The sequence below is a fragment of the Cannabis sativa genome, chromosome 3 (genome assembly GCF_029168945.1).
Source record: "Cannabis sativa cultivar Pink pepper isolate KNU-18-1 chromosome 3, ASM2916894v1, whole genome shotgun sequence".
Lineage (NCBI taxonomy): Eukaryota > Viridiplantae > Streptophyta > Magnoliopsida > Rosales > Cannabaceae > Cannabis > Cannabis sativa.
Genome location: NC_083603.1, coordinates 60,847,035 through 60,866,833, shown reverse-complemented (window position 1 = coordinate 60,866,833; position 19,799 = coordinate 60,847,035). Strand labels below are relative to the sequence as shown.

At 32.9% G+C, this 19,799-nt stretch overlaps 2 protein-coding genes across 3 annotated transcripts; both read right to left on the bottom strand.

Moving 5' to 3' along the window:
* Positions 1-201: 201 nt before the first annotated feature.
* On the bottom strand, positions 202-4,315 carry LOC115709445 (uncharacterized). Of its 2 annotated transcripts, none has more exons than XM_030637556.2 (3): positions 3,472-4,315; positions 2,399-2,556; positions 202-1,962 (listed from the first exon to the last, which is right to left on the bottom strand). In XM_030637556.2, the coding sequence occupies exons 2-3, from the start codon at positions 2,544-2,546 to the stop codon at positions 581-583; spliced, it is 1,530 nt and encodes a 509-aa protein (XP_030493416.2). In that variant the 5' UTR covers positions 2,547-2,556; positions 3,472-4,315; the 3' UTR covers positions 202-580. The 2 variants fall into 2 exon arrangements, with proteins under 2 accessions (XP_030493416.2, XP_030493417.2); XM_030637557.2 differs by having other exon boundaries at positions 3,987-4,313.
* Positions 4,316-6,920: 2,605 nt separating this feature from the next.
* On the bottom strand, positions 6,921-12,696 carry LOC115709798 (plant intracellular Ras-group-related LRR protein 7). The gene is made up of 10 exons (XM_030638017.2): positions 12,273-12,696; positions 11,160-11,229; positions 10,885-10,931; positions 10,303-10,411; positions 10,059-10,144; positions 9,359-9,449; positions 9,000-9,085; positions 7,683-7,769; positions 7,388-7,523; positions 6,921-7,250 (listed from the first exon to the last, which is right to left on the bottom strand). Exons 1-9 carry the CDS (start codon positions 12,369-12,371, stop codon positions 7,413-7,415), a joined length of 786 nt encoding a protein of 261 aa, XP_030493877.2. The 5' UTR covers positions 12,372-12,696; the 3' UTR covers positions 6,921-7,250; positions 7,388-7,412.
* Between the last annotated feature and the right edge of the window lie 7,103 nt (positions 12,697-19,799).

Sequence of the window (19,799 nt, the reverse complement as noted above, 5' to 3'; positions counted from 1 at the left end):
AAAAAATGAAAAAGCCCAAGAAAATGAAGAATAAACCTCCTTTTTCCGACTGATACAGGCACAAAAAATATATCCTTTGCTTCAAGTATATGTGTACATCAATACATGGACCACTCCCATGCAATGCAATATGAGTCATGACTGTCCAAAGCATCAAAATCTTCCAGAAGTAAGAAAAAAAAAAATAATAAAAAAAAAATCTTGAGAGGTGATTCTTTATATTTTTTCATTGCTAAAAAATATATATGAAAAATTACACGGCAGAGCTCCATCTCATACAATCAGTATATCTTCTTTTATCAGCCATCCTCACTCCCAACAAGGGGAACCCTTGTAAAGAAAACCCTCTTTTATGATCTTCTTTAAGGTGTGAATGGAATTTTCTAATTCAAGAATAAGCTTAAACAAATATAAATGAGAACTAAACAAATCGCTATATAGTACACTATCTTACATTAATGGCAGGACTTCCCATCCCCCTCTTTGTTTCTATGTGTGTAATGTACAAAATGAAAGCTATATCTCAGATTTTTTCTGAGAGCTTTCTGGTGAGAGGACTTGAAAAGCCTGAATGCTGATCTCAGAAAGTAAAGGTTTTTCCATCTCTAACCTTGTGATTCAAGGTCTCTTCTCCAAAAACCTCTTCAATCATATTGCAGGTTGGCAAGAAGTCAACCTTATTTCTAGAACTTGTCATGTATCCCAATTCCCAATCTCCAGAATCACAAGGCTCCAAAACATATCCATTGCTACTAAAGCTCTTCAAGCACCGATTGCCATTTTCAGACATGTGGTTCCTTAGTGATGTGACTCCTGTATCAGAGGTTGTACACGAATCGTCTTGAACTTCTCTATTTTGTTTCTCATCTAAAGCAATTTTATTCTGATGCTGATTAAAATTGTCCAGCTTCTCATGGCATATTTCTGAACTTTGGTCAACACCCCCATTATTAGAATCAGAATTAATATTATCATCAGAAGTGTCTTCAGCTATATGCTCACTGCACTGCAAGTTATCTTCTTGACTCCAAGTGCCATGTCCATATACTGGAGACTCAACAACCGAGTCATCATCGTCCTCAGACATATCAATTTCATTGTCACCAAAATCATCACTCCCCTGCCCCTCGTCATTATCACTGTCAACATTTTTTGGATCATATCTATTCTGCTCAGCTCTCTTACGAAGCATAAAGACATTGAAATAGTAACTGACAATCTCCTTCTTAGTCCGGGAGGGAAAGACAAAAGACAGCCTGTCCCAGAAATTTTTGCCCAAAGAAGCTGGGTTGGAGAAGACAACTTGATGGAATGCATGTTCATCCTCTTCACTCCAAGTTTGAGCTACTTGTTCTCCCATGTCATGAAAACCTAGCTCCGAAAATACCTCCAGCCCAAGAGATCTTACAAGTTCTCCTCTAGCTTCTGTAATGTGTTTTCTAGCACAACTGAGAGAACCCTCATCTTCACAATTACAATCGGTTCTCCCGCTCCCAATTTTTGGATCAGTATATACAGGTGAAGCAAAATCAGGCATTGGAATGATGCACTTACCAATTAATCTTTTTTCATCCTCAGATTCAGGTTTTAAAACTCCCTCTGAAAGATAGGAAGAGCCTGAGATCTTACTGGTGCGCTGTTGACCCCATGGTGGAACTTCAGCTTGATGGTTTGATCCAATTGGAACCGACTTCCGAGAAGGGTGATTCAAAAGTAAAGAATAGATGTCCTCACAGTGAGCTATGGTCCTTATGGGACGCTCGGGAATAAAATATTCTGGGAAAAAAGAAAAGCGGAAGTGTGCTTCTGGCATAGATTCTTCTTCACTGGCAGCAGGCCATGATGATGAGATGGAACCAGGTGCACTTGTTTCAATGTTCTCACAATCTTTTGGAACATCAGTAACAATGTCACCAGAAAACTTTCCATCACCTTTGCTATCAGCATTTGTGAATCCATCCTCTACCAATTACATATTACAACTCTGTGAGTTTAGAAAACTTTAAAAGGAAACCATGTAATTAGGTTGTTTTAGTATTTAAAACCACAGCTTGTCATAACTACAATTTTCAGAGTCCAAGTCAAAATTTGTAATCATCTTATGCTACAATCACTCTATCAGATACAAGTAAAGACGCCCCATAAACCAACAAAAAAACATGAATAAAGCCAACACAAACACAAAAGAAAAAAAATTGAACAAAGGAGAATTGGACAACTGACTCGTAGGGGTACATTTGTTCTTGCCCTACCTGAGCTTTTACACGTGGCAGCATACATATTGATTTCACTGAGCAAACAATTATTCATATGACAAAATGCTCTCACAACAAAACAAGGCTTAAAAAACAGCTACTTTCCATTTTTACTTGTATTGTTAAAGTCGCAACATGCTCACCTAAAGTTTTTGGCACCATTTCAGATGCACTCTCAGAAAAAACAGATTCTGAGAATGAGAAGAGTTGTTTGCTGTCTTCAATCTGTCTTGGGTGCTTAAAAGAAATCTTGAAGATTTCTTCTTCATCATAAGGTCGCTTCTGTACCATATCTACTGATCTGCATGGAAGAATACGAATAAGTCACTAAGTTCAAAAGAGAAAACAAAAAAAAAAGGAATAGTATCTAGATACAAGGTACAATGAGCATTGATAAACATAAATTAAAAACAGAAAAGGAAAAACTTCTACTGAAGCTGAAATATAGAATGCTTTAACTGGCATTTAGAATAACTGAGTTATATATATATATGTATATATAAATGCATTGTCTCAGTCATCATATGAGCTAACAATTGAGAAAAGTGTTTCATCCATGTATATATATATATATATATCTCTACTATACTTAACACAAAAACATTACTGTAAAATACAACTTTGTTGCATCTTACTTCACTGAGCAATGAATCACTAACAAAAGGTAAATGAATAATTCAACCCATCAACAACAAAAGAAATTTATACCAATGTCCTATCTAGTGTCAATTCATAGCTACAAACATTAGTGATACTAAGTTGAATTTCATCTCTTAGAAAAACAGTTTCTATTCATATGTATGAATATATGGAGAGCAGTTAATGCCACTAGTAAAAGAAAGAAGAGACTTCAGATAACATTTTATATTTATTCACATAAACCAAAAAACATGTTGCTACTTTCTCAAAAAAAAAAAAAAGTTTCTTCTAAATGTAATCCTTTTTGCTAAAATCTTCTAAATGTAATCTTAAATAGCATCATTGTTAATGAAATGATAGTTGTTGTCGGATATATTTTATTATAAGAGATGATTGGTCAATATATATAGACATTTTCTTTAATAGAGGGCATTTATGTCAAATGACTTATCTCGTTGACTTAAATAAATAAAATAAATAAAATTGCCAATTAATTTTTTATTTTTATTATTTGCGAATAATTACAATAAACAGGTTGGTATTTTATAAAATTAACAAAAAGAGATCTAATCTATACCTCAAAAGAAATCTCCGAGAAATGATATCGTTAGATCGGAAGATTGGAGCTAAAATTTGATGGCAATAGCGAACAAAACCGTGAAATTTCCAGGAAAACAGTCTTTCTCCCAACCCAACTTAAATAAAAAAAAAAAAGCCCCAAATTTCTGAAAACCCTAACCCTAGATTTAAAATTCCGAGAAAACCATAAATAATACAACCCCGGTCATGTACAAAATCAGCGATTTCCAATTACAATTACACGAAAGCCTATGAATAGATCAAAAAAAAAAAAACAGACAAATAATCCAGACACAGAAACCCAGCAAGAAAAACAAAATCAGAACGAAATCGAAGAGAAAACGAATACCCACAACCCCAGAATCTCTAACTATGAATCAATCTCCTAAGATCTACGAATCTAATCGCGGATCGAACAAGTTTCGGAACCCTAACCCTAGAATTAGAAAGAAACAACGGCTATTGATAAAATTGGAATCGATCGAAAGAGAAAAAAGAGAAGAAATCGAATACCAGGTCGATTTGGAGATGCAGGCGAAGAATTGAGATCGAATCGATCAAGAAAAGTTTGAGATCGAAATTGGTGGCGGCGATTAAAAATAAGGGGACAAGATTAGGGTTAGGCTTTTTTTTTTTTTTTTTTGTAAGAGGCGTGAAAGAATTGAAAATAACGAAAAAGGGCTCGAAGTGTGAATTTAATTACGATATATACCCTCGGTCATACGAGAATAGATGGGCGTAGAGAAAGGGGCTATATATGGTTAAATTTAAGGGTACTGAGGTTATTGAACTTTCATTGAGCTTCGTTGTGCCGCCACGTGGCCATTTCGTTTGAGAAAATAATTGACCAACAAATATTAGCATTCATTCTTAAAAAAAATAAATATGTAACATTTAATTATTTTGGAAAATTAGGAATATATTCGGTTGTAATTTATTTATTAATAATTAAATTATAAAAATATATCAAATCAAATTTTATAATTTTTGAAATAATTTTTTTTGACGTAGTGATTAGAATTACTCATGAATTTACGATGTATATATCTACAAGCTGCACAGTAACCTCCTCGAACTAAGATAGCTTATCGTTTAACCGAAGGGCATGCTTGTCAAACCATGAACTGCTAAAGTAAGCGAGCAACATGAGACAAAATGCTCTCAGAAATTTAAACAATAAAGATATAACGTCATCAAATAACACACCAAAATGGCTAGAGCTTCAACTTCTAACATCGAAAAACTACACGCCAACTCGTTAACATATCAAACTGCTCCACAAAATATCAACAAAATAAAAAGATAAAGAAAATTGGATTAACCCCTAACGATGATATTAAAAACTAATAAAAGAAAATCTCAATAGTAAAAAGATGACAATTCTCAAATAAATTGTATTTAAAAACTTTTGTAACCCTTCACAAAATTGACCTACAAAATAACAATAAAACTCTATTACCACATAATTTAATGAAAAATATGTAATGTGAATAAAGATTGTTGTACAATTCTGTTATACCCGAAATTTAGCTACACTTTAGAAACTGACACGTGTCCTACAAACGGAATATGAATCAACTTTAATGATATAATAAAGTTATATCGTTAAATGCAGATTAAAATAACTCGTTATTGTTAAATAAAGGTATGATAGATAATATTCAAAACTCATTGATTATATAATCTTAAGCGAGATAAGGGTAATAACTATTGAACTGATATTGACGAGACATACATCTGTCTCGGATTACATAGACAAAAAAGAGTATATTCATCCACTCGAGCAGAATGAATGTTTACATACAACAGCCTCGGGTTACACATGATGAGCCAATCATCTCACAACACTAAATCAAATAAAGGGATACAGCAAGGTGAACGACTTACCAACACTTTTAACATTTTTTTCTTATTAAGATGGATAAGGAGGATAACTCATATTAAGCGAGATACAACCTTCCAAGTCAGCAATAACCGTCTAAAGGATAAACACAAAGAGTAGTTGGGTAGTTATTAGATATTGTCCCACATGTGATTAAATAAAACGTGGGGATTATCCACGTTTCATGAACAACTATATTTGAATTGATCCCAAAAGAATAACTGCTAGCCTATACTCCTATAAATAGGGGTAGATTCTACAGAAAAAGGGACGAAAAAATTGAGAGAGAAAATACTATTATTCTGATATTGCATTCCGTACTCAATAAATATCCCCAATAAGAAGGACTCATGCAAAACTACGCAAAAATATCTAGAGTTATTGATCTTTTATTATTTATTAATTTCTGTAGAAAATATATTACTAAAAGGCTATTTAATTTTGGTTAACGAAAATCTGCGTTAACAGTTTGGTGCTTTCATTGAGAGCCTTAGTGATAAAACTCAGAAAAATTCCTCCTTACAAACAGAAATTTATCCATATTCAATGGCTGATAACAATCAAAATGATAAAAATCACCCTGAGGAAACTACACATCGCCCTGGGAAAGAGCCAATGGGTTCTCAAAGACCCCATACTGTAAGAATATCCCGTTCAAGGAGAAATGATAGTCAAAATCCAAAAGAAGGAATGAAGATACTAATAATTTTGCAAGGTATGTGCCTAGGAGTGAGGATGCTTATGATCCAACTAGACATGTACCATTAGTAACTCTGGCAACATTTAGCCGAATCTAACTGACAAAACGCTGAGTTCGAAAGAGAGGCTGCAGCGACAAGGGTGGCATAAGGAACAAATCCTCTGAATTAACCTGATCTTGGAGTAAGAAGACCACGAGAAAGACGTCGAGGTTCAAGAACCAAGAGACAGGAAGCATAGCAGGGAAATCCCCAACACCCAGGAAGAACAACCTAGGGGTACAAGGGATGTTCCAGTGGCGTAGTCATCTGGTGTATTAGGTGATTTCTCTGTTAATGTGGCAGAGTTACTTGCCATTCACTTAGGTCTGTCTCTTGCGCATCAATATAGTTTCTATATCTCTATTATTAATAGTGATTCGATTGTAACAATTGATTGGATTAATAATTTTCACATGAATTTTGGTGTTCAGTCTATTTTATTAGATGTCTGTTTTTTATTAGTTGTTGGTGGTGGTGGTTCTTGCAGTGCATTTCCGCGTTCGACGAATAGTGTTGCCTACACACTGACAACTTCTATTACTTATTTAAGAGATTATGTTTGGACGAATACTTGTCCACAATTTTTGAGTTTTTCTGTGGCATCGAATTTATTTCAATAAATTATATCTTTTTCTCAAAAAAAAAAAATGCGCTATGACAATTTTCGAACCTAAAGGGTGTTCACGAATATTTGTAGTGTACCAGTGTTATTGTAATCTTGACAATAATCAATAATCATGGAACGCCCCTATTGTTTTTCTTCAACTTCTACAAACAAAAAAGTATTGAACTTTTCCATAAAGGCACCATGGAATGAACCCGAAGTAGAATCAAAATAAGAGAAACTTATTATTCACTCGGTCAAGCTCTTTGTGTGTACATATCCATGAAAAAATAGCATCATTGATAAGTCTCAATAAGTTTTTTTTTCCCAATATACAACTTATGATGACAAACATGAACCAAAGAAAAAAGAAAAAAGAAAACATGTACAATGCAATGCAGTTTATCTCACATATGACAAGGAATCATATATAACAGTATTCTCTCTTCCAAATTACATCAAAAGTTCATACGAATCAACAGATATCAATAAGTAATACTGCTTTCTAGCATTTTAAATAGCTGTGGACTGTTCAATCTCTGTTGTTCGATCTGTTCAGAGAATTTAAGTTAATTAGCAGAGCATACAAACCAAGCTATTGAACAGAACAAACCTGTAAGATTGTAAAATTGCTACCTTTGCTTGAAATTAAAAAGCAAAGTCATTGGAACGGTTAGCGGGCACTTACAGTAATTTGAAGGAGTAACTAACTCTCAAAGATCAACACCCTCATCAAGCCCTTTGGAGCTTATCATCACATTTGAATCAATTTGCTTGTCAAACTTCTTCCTCCTCCTAGCTTCAAACTCTTCGAATCCTTCCATCTGGAATAATTTGGAGTAAATGATTGATACAGCACAGGCATACCACAATTGAATGGAAAAAGGAAAAAAAAAATTCTTTCCCCTCTTTTTTTTTTTGTTTTTTTTTTTTTTTTTGACAATATGAAGCTGACATCAGGGAATGGAAATTGTGTGGCATACCTGCTGAAACTGATCCATTGAAATAGGGTTGCCATGAAGGGAGAGGTTCTGCAGTGCTTTACAGTCCTTCAAAATATTTGTTGGTATCTGTTCAATTAGTATTACAAATATTAACACAAGAAATATCCAAACAAAAAATTAGTAGAAATTTTTCAAGAAGTTGACTCAGCAATAAGTGGGAACATGTCAGTATTCACAGGAATCCGTAAGGCAGCAACTAACAAACAAAACAATAATTTTAAGCATTTCATGCCTAAACATATACGAATTATCTTTCGAGTTATTTACCACTATCAAATTGCGTCTTCTAAATTTTTGGTTGTTTTAAACTGAACTATTGTTCAGTCTATAATATGAAATTCTGCTAAAAACTTATCCCATGTAACTAACAAAATGTTGATGTGCCTGTGTATGAATGACATATCAATATGTAAAATTTAAAATTTGAAAAATGTATTCTCTTATCAACAATTAATAATAAAATTAGTTTATTTTTATTTAATAATTGTTAATAAAAAAAAGTAAATACCATTTTGGACCCTGTGTTTTGCAAAAGTTACTAATTAGACCTTCTGTTTTGTTAAATGACAAAATAGACCCTATATTTTCCAAAATAGTAAAAATAGGACTCTAAGCTCAATTTTCAACAATTTTATTTTTTATCATTACCAACTTTAATTTCTAAAATGAACAAATACAGAAAATATAATCAGTTTTGTCATAATTAATGTTTTATTTTGACTAAACATCAGTTTAGGGTCCTATTTGTACAATTTTAGATTATACATGGTCTATTTTGTCATTAACAAAACAGAGGGTCTAATTGATAATTTTTGCAAAACACAAGATCTAAAATAGTATTTACCCATAAGAAAATAGATTTTTAAAATTTTTAAACTACACATGTGGTGCTATTTTGGCAATGATACATCAGCCATGTTAGCATTTTTTTTACCATATAAGATAAAACTTAACAAAAACTCTATGTTTCAGCACGAAGAATAGTTCGGTAGAATTATTCTCGGACAAAAACTTTTAGGAGACATTTTGATAGTATGAGGCAAAAATCCTAAATAACCAATCTTTTGCATGGTGCCAACTTTGTATATATTACGGGAAGCCATTTTTCTTTGCCTTTTCAGTCATGCCTCTATTTAGGCATATCATGTGCTCACATTGGTTTAAACAATAGAGGGCCTCTAATCTGGCAATGGCACGGAGAGGAAGGACAAACAACAAATGGAAACCCAAAGCAGTCAACATATAACACCCATATGATATATAAACGTGTAATATAGGAATTCCAGAAGTACATACCTTCTTCACATTATTATTGTTCAAGGAAAGCGACTTTAAGTGGGTAAGATTGCAGATAGAATCAGGAAGATCGTCGATAAGATTATCTGGAAAGTCATTCAGAATGATGAATCTGTGAGTGCACTAATCATTAACCGGATTGTGTTATTTCACATCAGATATGTATTTTAAAAAATTTCAAACAAAAAATAAATAAATAAAATTACTACAGAAACAGGAGGCGTGATGACTTCAAATACATCTAATTTCTGATTCCAGAAATATCTCTGATGGTTACACAAGTAAGAGCTTGAAAATGAGGAAATTCTGCATAAATTTGAACCGTAGAAATTTAATAAATATTCACAATAGAAGTTTACCATTAGCTTGTAGTTCTTCCAAAGAGAAACAGCTCCCAATTGATTCTGGAAGAGACTTTAATTTGTTATTTGAGACATCTAAAAGTTGCAACTGCATTTGAAAGAGAAAGGAATAAAGCCTAGATTTTTCATAATAATGGAGAAAACATCACAATATCCCACATGGGTGCTTTTTTATGATGAAATTAAATTTCCCATGCATGCATATTCTGTTCAAAGTCACATCTGATCAACAGGTATCATAGTCACAATTTAACCCTATCTCACCCACTCGAATTCTAGATCATCTAAAAGAAAACCCTAACTCCAACCCTTCTAATTAAATATACATAATCTAGCCCCTTAAGGAAAATAAAACCCTTAGTAGCAGTTGCAGCATTCTGTAAAGAAAATAAAAGAGGACACACCGTTATGTTCGGACGAAAGAATTCATATCAGCAAACATAATAATAACTAGAAAATTCAACACTTGACAGCAAAAAACCAACATCCTTATTTGGTTTCTCTTCTACAAATCATACCCCTTTACCCAATACTTTTAGGAAGAAAAAATCCAATGGGTCCTCATTTTCATGGGATCAACTCCACAATTACATTGGGTATGATGATACTTAGACATATAGGCAACATGAATTGTCACACACAAACAACCAAATAAGCACAATCATTCAGAAGCTAAAATTGTGAGAAAAGCACTTACATTTCGCAAGCTGCCAATAGTTTCAGGCAAACATTCTAAGGAGTTCCTTGAGATGGACAGCCGTTCAAGCCTCACTAGCTGCCCAACTGAGCACAGTATATGAGTATATAGTAAAGAAACCATGAAACACTTTGCAAGAAACAAAACCCCATAGGTGCACAGACAGGAACATCAAAAAAGGAAAAAAAAAAAAAAAACTCCATCTATTAAAAGATCTTCTTACATATTTAGAGAAGAAAATTACATTCATCAGGCAAGGAAGAAATTCGATTTCCATCAAGTGTCATAACTTTTAGAGACTGCAGTTTCCCCAAATTTATTGGCAGAGACTGAATAAGATTATCAGCTAAAACCTGACAACATGAATACCAAAGATGAATCATTTCTCTAGCTAAATAATGTTTTTTACAGGGATAAAAACAACAAGTAGATGGTCCAGAGTCAAAGCGAAGATTAGTAACACATTATTAGTAATCACTTTGATGTGAGAAATAAGCCTAAATGGTTGAGTACTCTGACAAGATGAGCAGTGAATTGTAATTTAGCCAAGATACGGAACTTCGGGTAATGATAGTCACAGGAACTCAAACAAACAAGTGCACATAATGTGTAGAAGACCAATGGAATATGTTCTCTCCTAAGTAAATTGATCATTGGTCTATTTCCTCAAAAACAGCAAGATATGATTCTAGTACACATTACTATCTAATAACTCCTGAATATTTTAGTTATCTGTGAGCGAATTTAAAACCTTGTAAATTTACTTCAGCTTCATAAAAATAATGCAAAATAGTGAATGATAATCATAAATATCTCAAGAACTTACCAGCCGCTGCATATTTATTAATTTGCAAATATCCAAGGGAATGTCAACTGCACACATAAAATATATTTATATATAAAGTTATTCAATCTTCTCATACAAGGAATAAAATCAAGATTTCTTTAGTTACCACATTTTCTGTTGACCATAGAATGTGAGCATCACTAGTTGAGATAAATCACAAAAGGAAATGAGGACCAAGCCTAAAAAATTTGTTCTTTTTATTTTTCCTGAATGTAAGTCACTATGATCTTCAATTTTAGGACAAACGAGCGTACCTATCTTGTTGTGTGTTAAATCAAGAGTTCGTACAGATCTTTCCAAATTGAGGACTTCTTCTGGCAATGTCTATTTCACATTAAAGGGAAAACAAATGAGTACATAACAAATAAAACAACACAGAAAACCTCCAAAGCATCTTGTCAGGAGCCTTGTAGATTCAGGAATCCGGGAAATTATTAGAGTTTATAGTTTCTTCACAGTATGTACTAGGGAAGCTCAGCTTTGTGGTGAGTTTTTCCTCTTAGCCTTCTATACATGTTCATCAGAAAATAAATGAACATGAAAAAAGTATGGATATTCCATCAGTATTATTTTGTACACAGTACATTTACTTATTCCATTTTTTCTATTGTTTTGTGTACAAAGTAGCGTAACCAATGAATGGTGTTTATTAATGTACTAATTAATTATAGACCGATTAGTAGTGATGTGGAACGACAGATGCCATGTCTAAGTTTTCAATATTAAGAAAAAAAGAAAAAAAAAACTTGAGCAATGTGAATTTAACATTTAGACAACGATTTTATCAAAATATTTGTTGCAGCTCAATTTTCAATTTGTTCATTTAAGTATATCTATATTTAATCAAAAATAGACAAGCAAGTCAACAGTGAAAATGATGGAGCTGAAAAATCTGTAGAGCAAGAGAAGTAGAGAGCCATCATGAATGATTGCAATGCAACCTAAATTCTCAGTGGACGACTTAAACATCTGCATTTAAGCTTGGGAAATTCAGCACTTGAAAGAGTAATAAAGGACCAACTATAAACAATAACAATACCAAATTTTACATTAAAAGCGCAGAACTGTGAAACTTTACTCTATCTTGACTTAAACTTCAATACTTTTTCAAATAATAATATTAATATAAAATCTACGTTAAAATCAAACTTTAGCTCGATCACTTTACCAATTTCCCATAATAACTAGGTACCCTTATTTTTTTTTTCTTTCAGAACTCAATCGAAACCCAATTCAAACCAAAACTATAAGCAAACCTTTCTCATAATCCAAACAAGTAAAAAAAGAAAAACCCAAATAAAATAGAGAAAGACAACGAAACTGAATAGATATTTAATTGAAAAGATGAAAACGAAAGAGCAAAGTACCTTCAATTTGGAGTCACGCAGAGCGACAATACCAGTGGATCGCCATCGATTTAGCCTACTGGCTTTGGAGTCTGCGTGTTGGCTGGAACAGCAGCCCATTTCGGGTGCAGAGAGAGAGGTTGAATAGAGGTGTTAGGCTTGTTTGTGGTTTAGGAAATTTGAGAGGAAGAAGATGAGGGTAAATGGGTGGGAGGGGCAAGGCAAGGCAATGGCGAGAAAGAGTCAAAGTCAAGGATGACAATAAGAGTCAGCCAGGGAGAGATTGTGTTGTATAAACCAGAAAACCAAACCGCGTTTTCTTTTTCTGCTTCTTCTTCTTACGCTCCCATCTGCGCTGCTTAGCTTAACATTTTCAATTTGTTCTCTACACGAGCTAATATCAATTATATATAAAACGTGGATATACAAAACAATTTTTGGTTTAAGGGTGTTTTTAAATTTTTTTTTTATGGATATTTCAATTACTTAGGTCGCGTTTGGAATAAAGTATTCAAAATAATTTAATTATAAAAAATATTACTAAGGAGAATATAATTATAGGAAAATATATTGTATTTGGTTGTGTAGAATAATATGTAATTAGGAGGAAATAGGAAATAGTGCTTCGCGTGAGGTTACAATTTGTTTATTGATAACTAAGTTATAAAAATATATTAAAGTTGATATTTTTGTAATAATTAGTAAAAAGTTACGTGCAAGGCACGTATACTAAATTTTATGCTATTTTCTTTTACGTTATCAAAAAGTGATACAATTAAAAATTAAACAAAAATATTATTAGTTATTAGGTTCAACATCATTACACTGTATTCATTTTTAAGGAAAAAAATATATTTATAAAATAATAATTTGTTGCAACGCGTGTACAGGAAAAATTCAGAAAATATAGCATTTATTAGTAGAGTATTAACAATTTCAACAGTAAATTAACTGATTGTATACTTTTTTGTCTGCTAACATTAAACTTTTGATATTTGAGTGGTGAACTCTTATTTATCCGCCTTCCAAATTTTTCTAACACTCTCATTTTATTCTTCTAATTTTCTGTAATTGGAGTGATGTCCTTAATTGTTGTATATAGTGTAGTTATTTGTTCACCTGTTTTCGAATAAAACAATAGATATACAAAATAAAAAATATAAATAAGCTCATATTTAAATCAATCTCACCTTTCAATATAGTGAAAGGTTTTTAAATTGATTCATTCTCACTTAATAATTGTGACAGACATAACGAATAATAATATTATGTTACCTAATAACAAAATAGGAATCCACTAAATAACATTATCAAAATTTATTGTAAGTATAATTATATAAATCTCATTGAAGTCTATTAGAAACTATTAAAAGCTCACAATACGAAATTTCACATTAAAAATATAAAAATGATCAACTATGTAGCAGCAATGATAATACAATAACCAAAATTGCCTAGTCATATACAGTCTTAAAACTTAAAAGAGTGGCATTATTCATTCAAGTTTCGACTAAGTGCTTCTGAGTTTGAGTTATAATATTGTGTCTTGTGTTTATGTCCAAATATTGTGTGTGTCTGGCTAATCTAGTGAAGAAGATTGAAGTTTTGATTCTCAATAAATAGAATGAATATATACACTAGTAGGTCATTATTGTGTCATTTTTAAGTTAATGTGTCAACTTGAAAATAATTCATTTAATAAACGGAATAGAGGAGTCAATCTAAAAATATGTTTCTACCTTAATAAGTAAAGCTATTATTAAACAAATTCGGTAACTTTTTGAGTGTTCAGAGTAAGTTACTTGTGTGTGGCAGCTGGTTAAAGAAGCCAAAATTGAGGTTTATGTATATACTGACAACTCAGGTTCACATTTCAAATTCTGTAAGACTATACCCTCTTCCCAGTCCTATTAACAAAAGTTTAACGTACACATAACACATGAATATGACTTTTGGCCTGAAACTAAGAGATGATTAGAAAGTAGAAGCACCGCTAGAACTTTCCTTTGTTTAAAGTAATAATATAGTAACTAATATCTTTTATTACATCTTAATAATTAATTCAAGATGAACTTTCCAAAGTATTTTTGAAACATCGTGGGATATATAAATGCAATACTTTTGTATAATAGCATGTAGCATGTTGTCTTCATTAGTATTTTTTAAATTTTAAAATAAAAATTAAAATTATAAAATATAGCTTAAGAAATTATAAAATGAAATTATAACCTGATCGAGCCAAAAAAAATAAATAGAAAAATTCTTTAGCAATATATATATAATATAAATAGTAGTAAATTCTTATTTAGAATAAAATCTAATTAAATAACATAAGTATATTTAGAAAAGCTAATGGTAGATGTACAACAACAAAAAACTAATTGTATTTTTTAAAATTTAATGGGATTTATTTTATTTATTTTATTATATACAAATAAAAAGTGACCCATGAATTTCTCATAAACCATTTTATTTTTAATATAAATAAAAAGTCACTCATGACTTTCTCATAAACAAAGAATTCTGTTATATAGACACACTTTATATAGAATAGATATGAGAAATTATTCTACTAAATTTTTTTCATAATTTTTATATAGAAAAATAAATTAGTATGGTAAAAAAATTTCATACAATTTCTTATCTAAAAAAGAAAGCAACAAAAAGATATTTTCAAACGTTATAGTAAAATAAAAATAAAAAAATAGAGGTTGGAAAATCCTCACACAAAATAGAGATCTAAAAAAATCAATTGATAAATCTATAGATAACTCATCATATGATTTTAAAACTGTTGTCATTCAAAGCCGATGTCATCACCGTATCTCACTTGTAGTCTTCACTACATTCAAAGTCGCTATCATTATCATATCTTATTTGTTGTTATCACGATTGATCAAAATAAGTTTGCTCCGTACATAAAATAAATCATATACCTGAGTTAATTAACTACTAATTTTTTATACATAAGTGAATGATTTTGTTATAAATTTCTTACTTGCCTCATCATATAATTTGTGACCTAACAAAGAAATAAAAAGAATATTATCAAAAAAAATATAAGGTAATAAAAGACTAAACCAAAACTGTAACGCCCTAATGCTAAGGCACGCTATAGTGCTTTTACAATTACAGTGCTGTCTTTGCTAATCAAAGAATTTTCTTAAAAACGTGTCAAATTAAAACTTTTATATTAAATATTAAACTTTATATTATATCAAAATATTTACAAATGTCGGGATCCCGTTTTCAAACTTTTAAAACATAATATACCAAAATACATATTAATCAGGTCGCACGGCGACTACAAAATACAATTCCCAGATGTCCCGAGACCGAACACTCCAGGTCGCGCTGCTTTGACATGTACTGTAACGCCCTGAATAAATAGGCAGCTACCCAAAATACTTATGAAACCCTAATCCCCTAAACGGAATTACTAATCAAAATAGCGCAGATTTTAAACTTTTATATTAAACAGAATGAAAATAAACTTGTAATATATTTAAACTTTTAAAATAGTTGGGATCCCAAAAATATTTACAAACGCTATTACAAGTCATTTATTTCTAGCCGACCTAAACGGCAAAATAGAATTCAAAAGTTCATCACTGATAGACCCTTAACCCGCTTGGTCTGATATGGCCCGGACATGTACATTCTTCGTCCAACTCCTGCACTCATGGCTGATCAGCATAAGTCCTACCCTTTCCTGCACAGTAGAGCACCCGTGAGCCAAGCCCAGCAAGACAGTATAAAACATATCAATAATATGCTCATCATACAATATAAACAACAATGCTATTCAAATTTGTCTGTGTGACACAGACCTGCATGTTACGCTCACATGCCTATTTATGTCTACGTGGCGTAGACCTACGTGTTGCGCTCACACGTCTATTTATGTCTACGTGGCGTAGACCCACGTGTTGCTCTCACACGTCTATTTACAATAAGGCCTTAGATCAGTTCATCTCAGTTCTTGTTACCGAGTCCAACCTGGTTATGCCTTGAGCGCATAACCCTTAGTCTCAACATATACATTTATCATATAATTATTGGTGCCACTGCACTATTTGTCTATTTGCTATAGACCTGCGTGTTACGCTCACACGCCTATATATGTCTATGTAGCATAGACCTACGTGTTGCTCCCACACGTCTATATATGTCTATGTAGCATAGACCTACGTGTTACGCTCACACGTCTATTTACAATAAGGCCTTAGTACGGTTTATCTCGATTATAATTACCGAGTCTAACCTGGTTATGCCTTGCTCACATAACCCTATTCATATATATTTGCGTAATCCACACATTACGTTCTTTCAGTGGTTTATCCTAGTAATATACTAGGTCTAACCAAGTTATGTCTTATGCACATAAATCTTGAAATATATGTATGTATTCAATAGATAACAAAACATATAGAATCTTAGGGTAATAACCCTAAATTACATACCAAATAGTCTCTCATATAACATATCATTGCATGCTCAAAATAACACTTATAGAGATTAATAACCCTAATTCATGCTTTCACTTAATTAGCAATATTATTGTACATCATGACTTTCTTACCTTCACATAACTTCTAGGGTAATAACCCTAGACCGCATTACTATCAAACTCAAGGTACTAATTTACCGAGTCTAACTTAATTATGCCTTGTGCGCATAATTCTTTATTACAATATATTTAGCATGGCATAGCATTTACACATTAATAATTACTAGGGTAATAACCACAGGCCATTAAACCGCTCACTTTAGGGTAATAACCCTAATCCGGTTTCTAATTATCACCAATATAATATTCAATATAAGCACCACCGTGCATATCTCTACGTGCAACTACTGTCTTACCTGGTGTCCCGCAAAGGCAGAGATTCCGAATCCCAGTGCTCCCGACTGTGTGCCGGTAATCCTAGTCACACAATCCGGGATTTTCACAAATAGGGTTAACCCCTGATTTCATATTCATAAAATAAATTCATGGCATTTCAAATACAGATAATCACATAGAGCTCGAAAAGAGCTTTCCAACGGTATAAAGAACGTCCCAAACGGAGTCCCGAGTCAAAAGTTATGGTCGAAACAAAATTCAGCATTTCCCGATGAACTCCAACCGGAATTCCGGATGAACCAACCGGAATTCCGGTTGTCCGCGAAGAACACGAAATTTCTCAATCTTTAAACTCCCAAAACTCACTCAAATCATCCCCAAACATTCCCAAACTTTCCAGAGCATCAATATATGTCATAATAAACATATTCCACAACTTAAACCCAACAATTGCACTAAAAATCAAAAAGTGCCATTAAAGCACCAAGCTTGAGTTCCATGAACTCAAGCTTGCTTTTCACAACCAAAATCACAATTAATCCACTTACAACAGCTAGCAAATACTAAGGATTTAAAACACATTATCAAGCATTAAAATCCAGCAATTAATCCCTCAATTTAGATTGCATAAAAAATCATAGAGTTCAAGCATGTTCATGGCAACATCAAGCTCTTGAATAAGAGCTTCATCAACAACAACTAAATATTTTCCAGCAGTAAAACAATAAGTAAATATTAGATTCAAGCATGAAAAACAACCTAGAATCATACTCTAAGCTCAATCCTACACAAATCAAGAGATTAACAAGCTTAAACATCCAATTCACTAAGCATGCAACACCAAGAACAAACAATCTCAAGCATGCTTTTATCACCATATTTCAGCCATGAATTCAACAAACAACTCATATAATTTCAGCTAGAAACTACCTCAATCTCTTGCTCAAACAAGCTCCAAGCTTCCAACACAAATCAAGCTTCCAAACCAAGCTAAAAATCAAGCTTTCTTCTCAAAAATCAAGTTTGAAGGAGAAGAGGGTTAGAGAGGATGAGAGGGTTCGGTTGAGAGGAGAAAGCCACCAGAAATTAACATTTCATTTCCTCAAAAATCACATTTTCCAAACATAGTAATTAGGGGTCAAATGACCAAAATGCCCTTAGGGCTTAAATACCCACATACACCCTCACAAGGGTAAAATAGTCATTCAATACTCAATTAATTTCAAATAAATTTCAGATTATCATTCATTAAATAAAATGCCAAATAATCAATCCAATTTACATTTCGGGCCCGAACCCGCCGCCCGAAATTCCTGCTATGACTATACCGCGCTAACCTGTCAGAACACACCTGAAAAGACAACACAGGCATACTATATAATAATATAGTTCTATTAAGCACGTAATTAAATTAATTTCATCATTTTACCCTTCTCGGGTCATAATTACCAAAATGCCCCTGGCTCAACAACGGGGTCTTTAATATATTAAAATTCATGTAAAATCACATATATTGAACTATATAATAATATAATTCCTCAATTATACATAATTATCTAGTTAGGGTTTTGCTAATCCATTTCTTAATTCCGGGTATTACATGTACAATCTCATCCTAGCTCAGGTTCACTCCTGTTCAGCTTTCGCCTTTCCTTTACCTACACATGGAAGCAGAACTGTGAGTCGACAGACTCAGTAAGAAAAGTATATAACATATCATATAATTTCCGACTTGTAATTAGGCGCCCATACACCTATTTACAAGGCTCAACAGATGAGTAAGAACGTTCCATACCAGGGTATAACCACTATACCACATACACTACGTACCTCACTGTACGAGTGTTGGTAGGATTTGTTTCATACCCCGAGTACCATTGAGTGATATAACACACACACCCAGTACCTCCCCGTACTTATGCTGGTATCACAGTACTCTCATATAACATTCACTTTACCAATGCACTCTATACCTAACTGTATAAGTGTTGGTAGTGCAACTAACACTTTAAGCATGCATATACACATAACATATACATACACTCAGATATTGATATCACACATTATATACAGTTCTTACCTTCTTTCCAGATTCAAGTGTGCTGGCCGACCTGAACGGAAAGTCTCGTGCTAGATGGATGTCCTAATCACATTATGAAATCGGGTAAGTCACATGATTAAAACCCTAATCCCGGGAAACCCGAACCCATAACCCTAGGTTCTGCTATACTTCGTAAAGGTTACACAAACTCTGGAAATAGGGAAACACCCAACCACGGCACTGAAATGGACGAAAATTGAGAAAATGAAGCGTTTCGGGACCCTACCTAGCCGGTTTTGGGGGTCTGGTAAAACCGGCTAGTCAGTTTGCACCAGTCCACCCCAAACTTTTCATTCTTTGCTCAATTTTCCACCAAAAAAACCAAACCTTCCAGAGTACCTAAACAATGCATATACAACATATTCCAACCAGTAATTCACAGAAAAACTCAATGAAACAAATTATGCCATTAGAGATCAAAGCTTTGAACCCAAAGCTTAAACTTGCACAAAACCTAATCCAACCATCAATACCAGTTGCTAGGACCTAAAATCAACTCAAATTAAGCTTAAAATTCGAACTACAACTTAACCTAACTCTAACAGCCACCAATATTCAAAATCACATATTGAAACCAAATAAAACTTCAAGAACTAAGGGG

Coding starts and splice junctions, on each gene's coding strand:
- LOC115709445 (XM_030637556.2), bottom strand. CDS start 2,546: ATGGTACAGAAGCGACCTTATGATGAAGAAGAAATCTTCAAGATTTCT. Junction 1,963..2,398: donor AATGGTGCCAAAAACTTTAG/GTGAGCATGTTG, acceptor TGTAATTGGTAG/AGGATGGATTCACAAATGCT.
- LOC115709798 (XM_030638017.2), bottom strand. CDS start 12,371: ATGGGCTGCTGTTCCAGCCAACACGCAGACTCCAAAGCCAGTAGGCTA. Junction 10,932..11,159: donor TTTAACACACAACAAGATAG/GTACGCTCGTTT, acceptor TTATGTGTGCAG/TTGACATTCCCTTGGATATT. Junction 7,770..8,999: donor ACAATAATAATGTGAAGAAG/GTATGTACTTCT, acceptor CTAATTGAACAG/ATACCAACAAATATTTTGAA.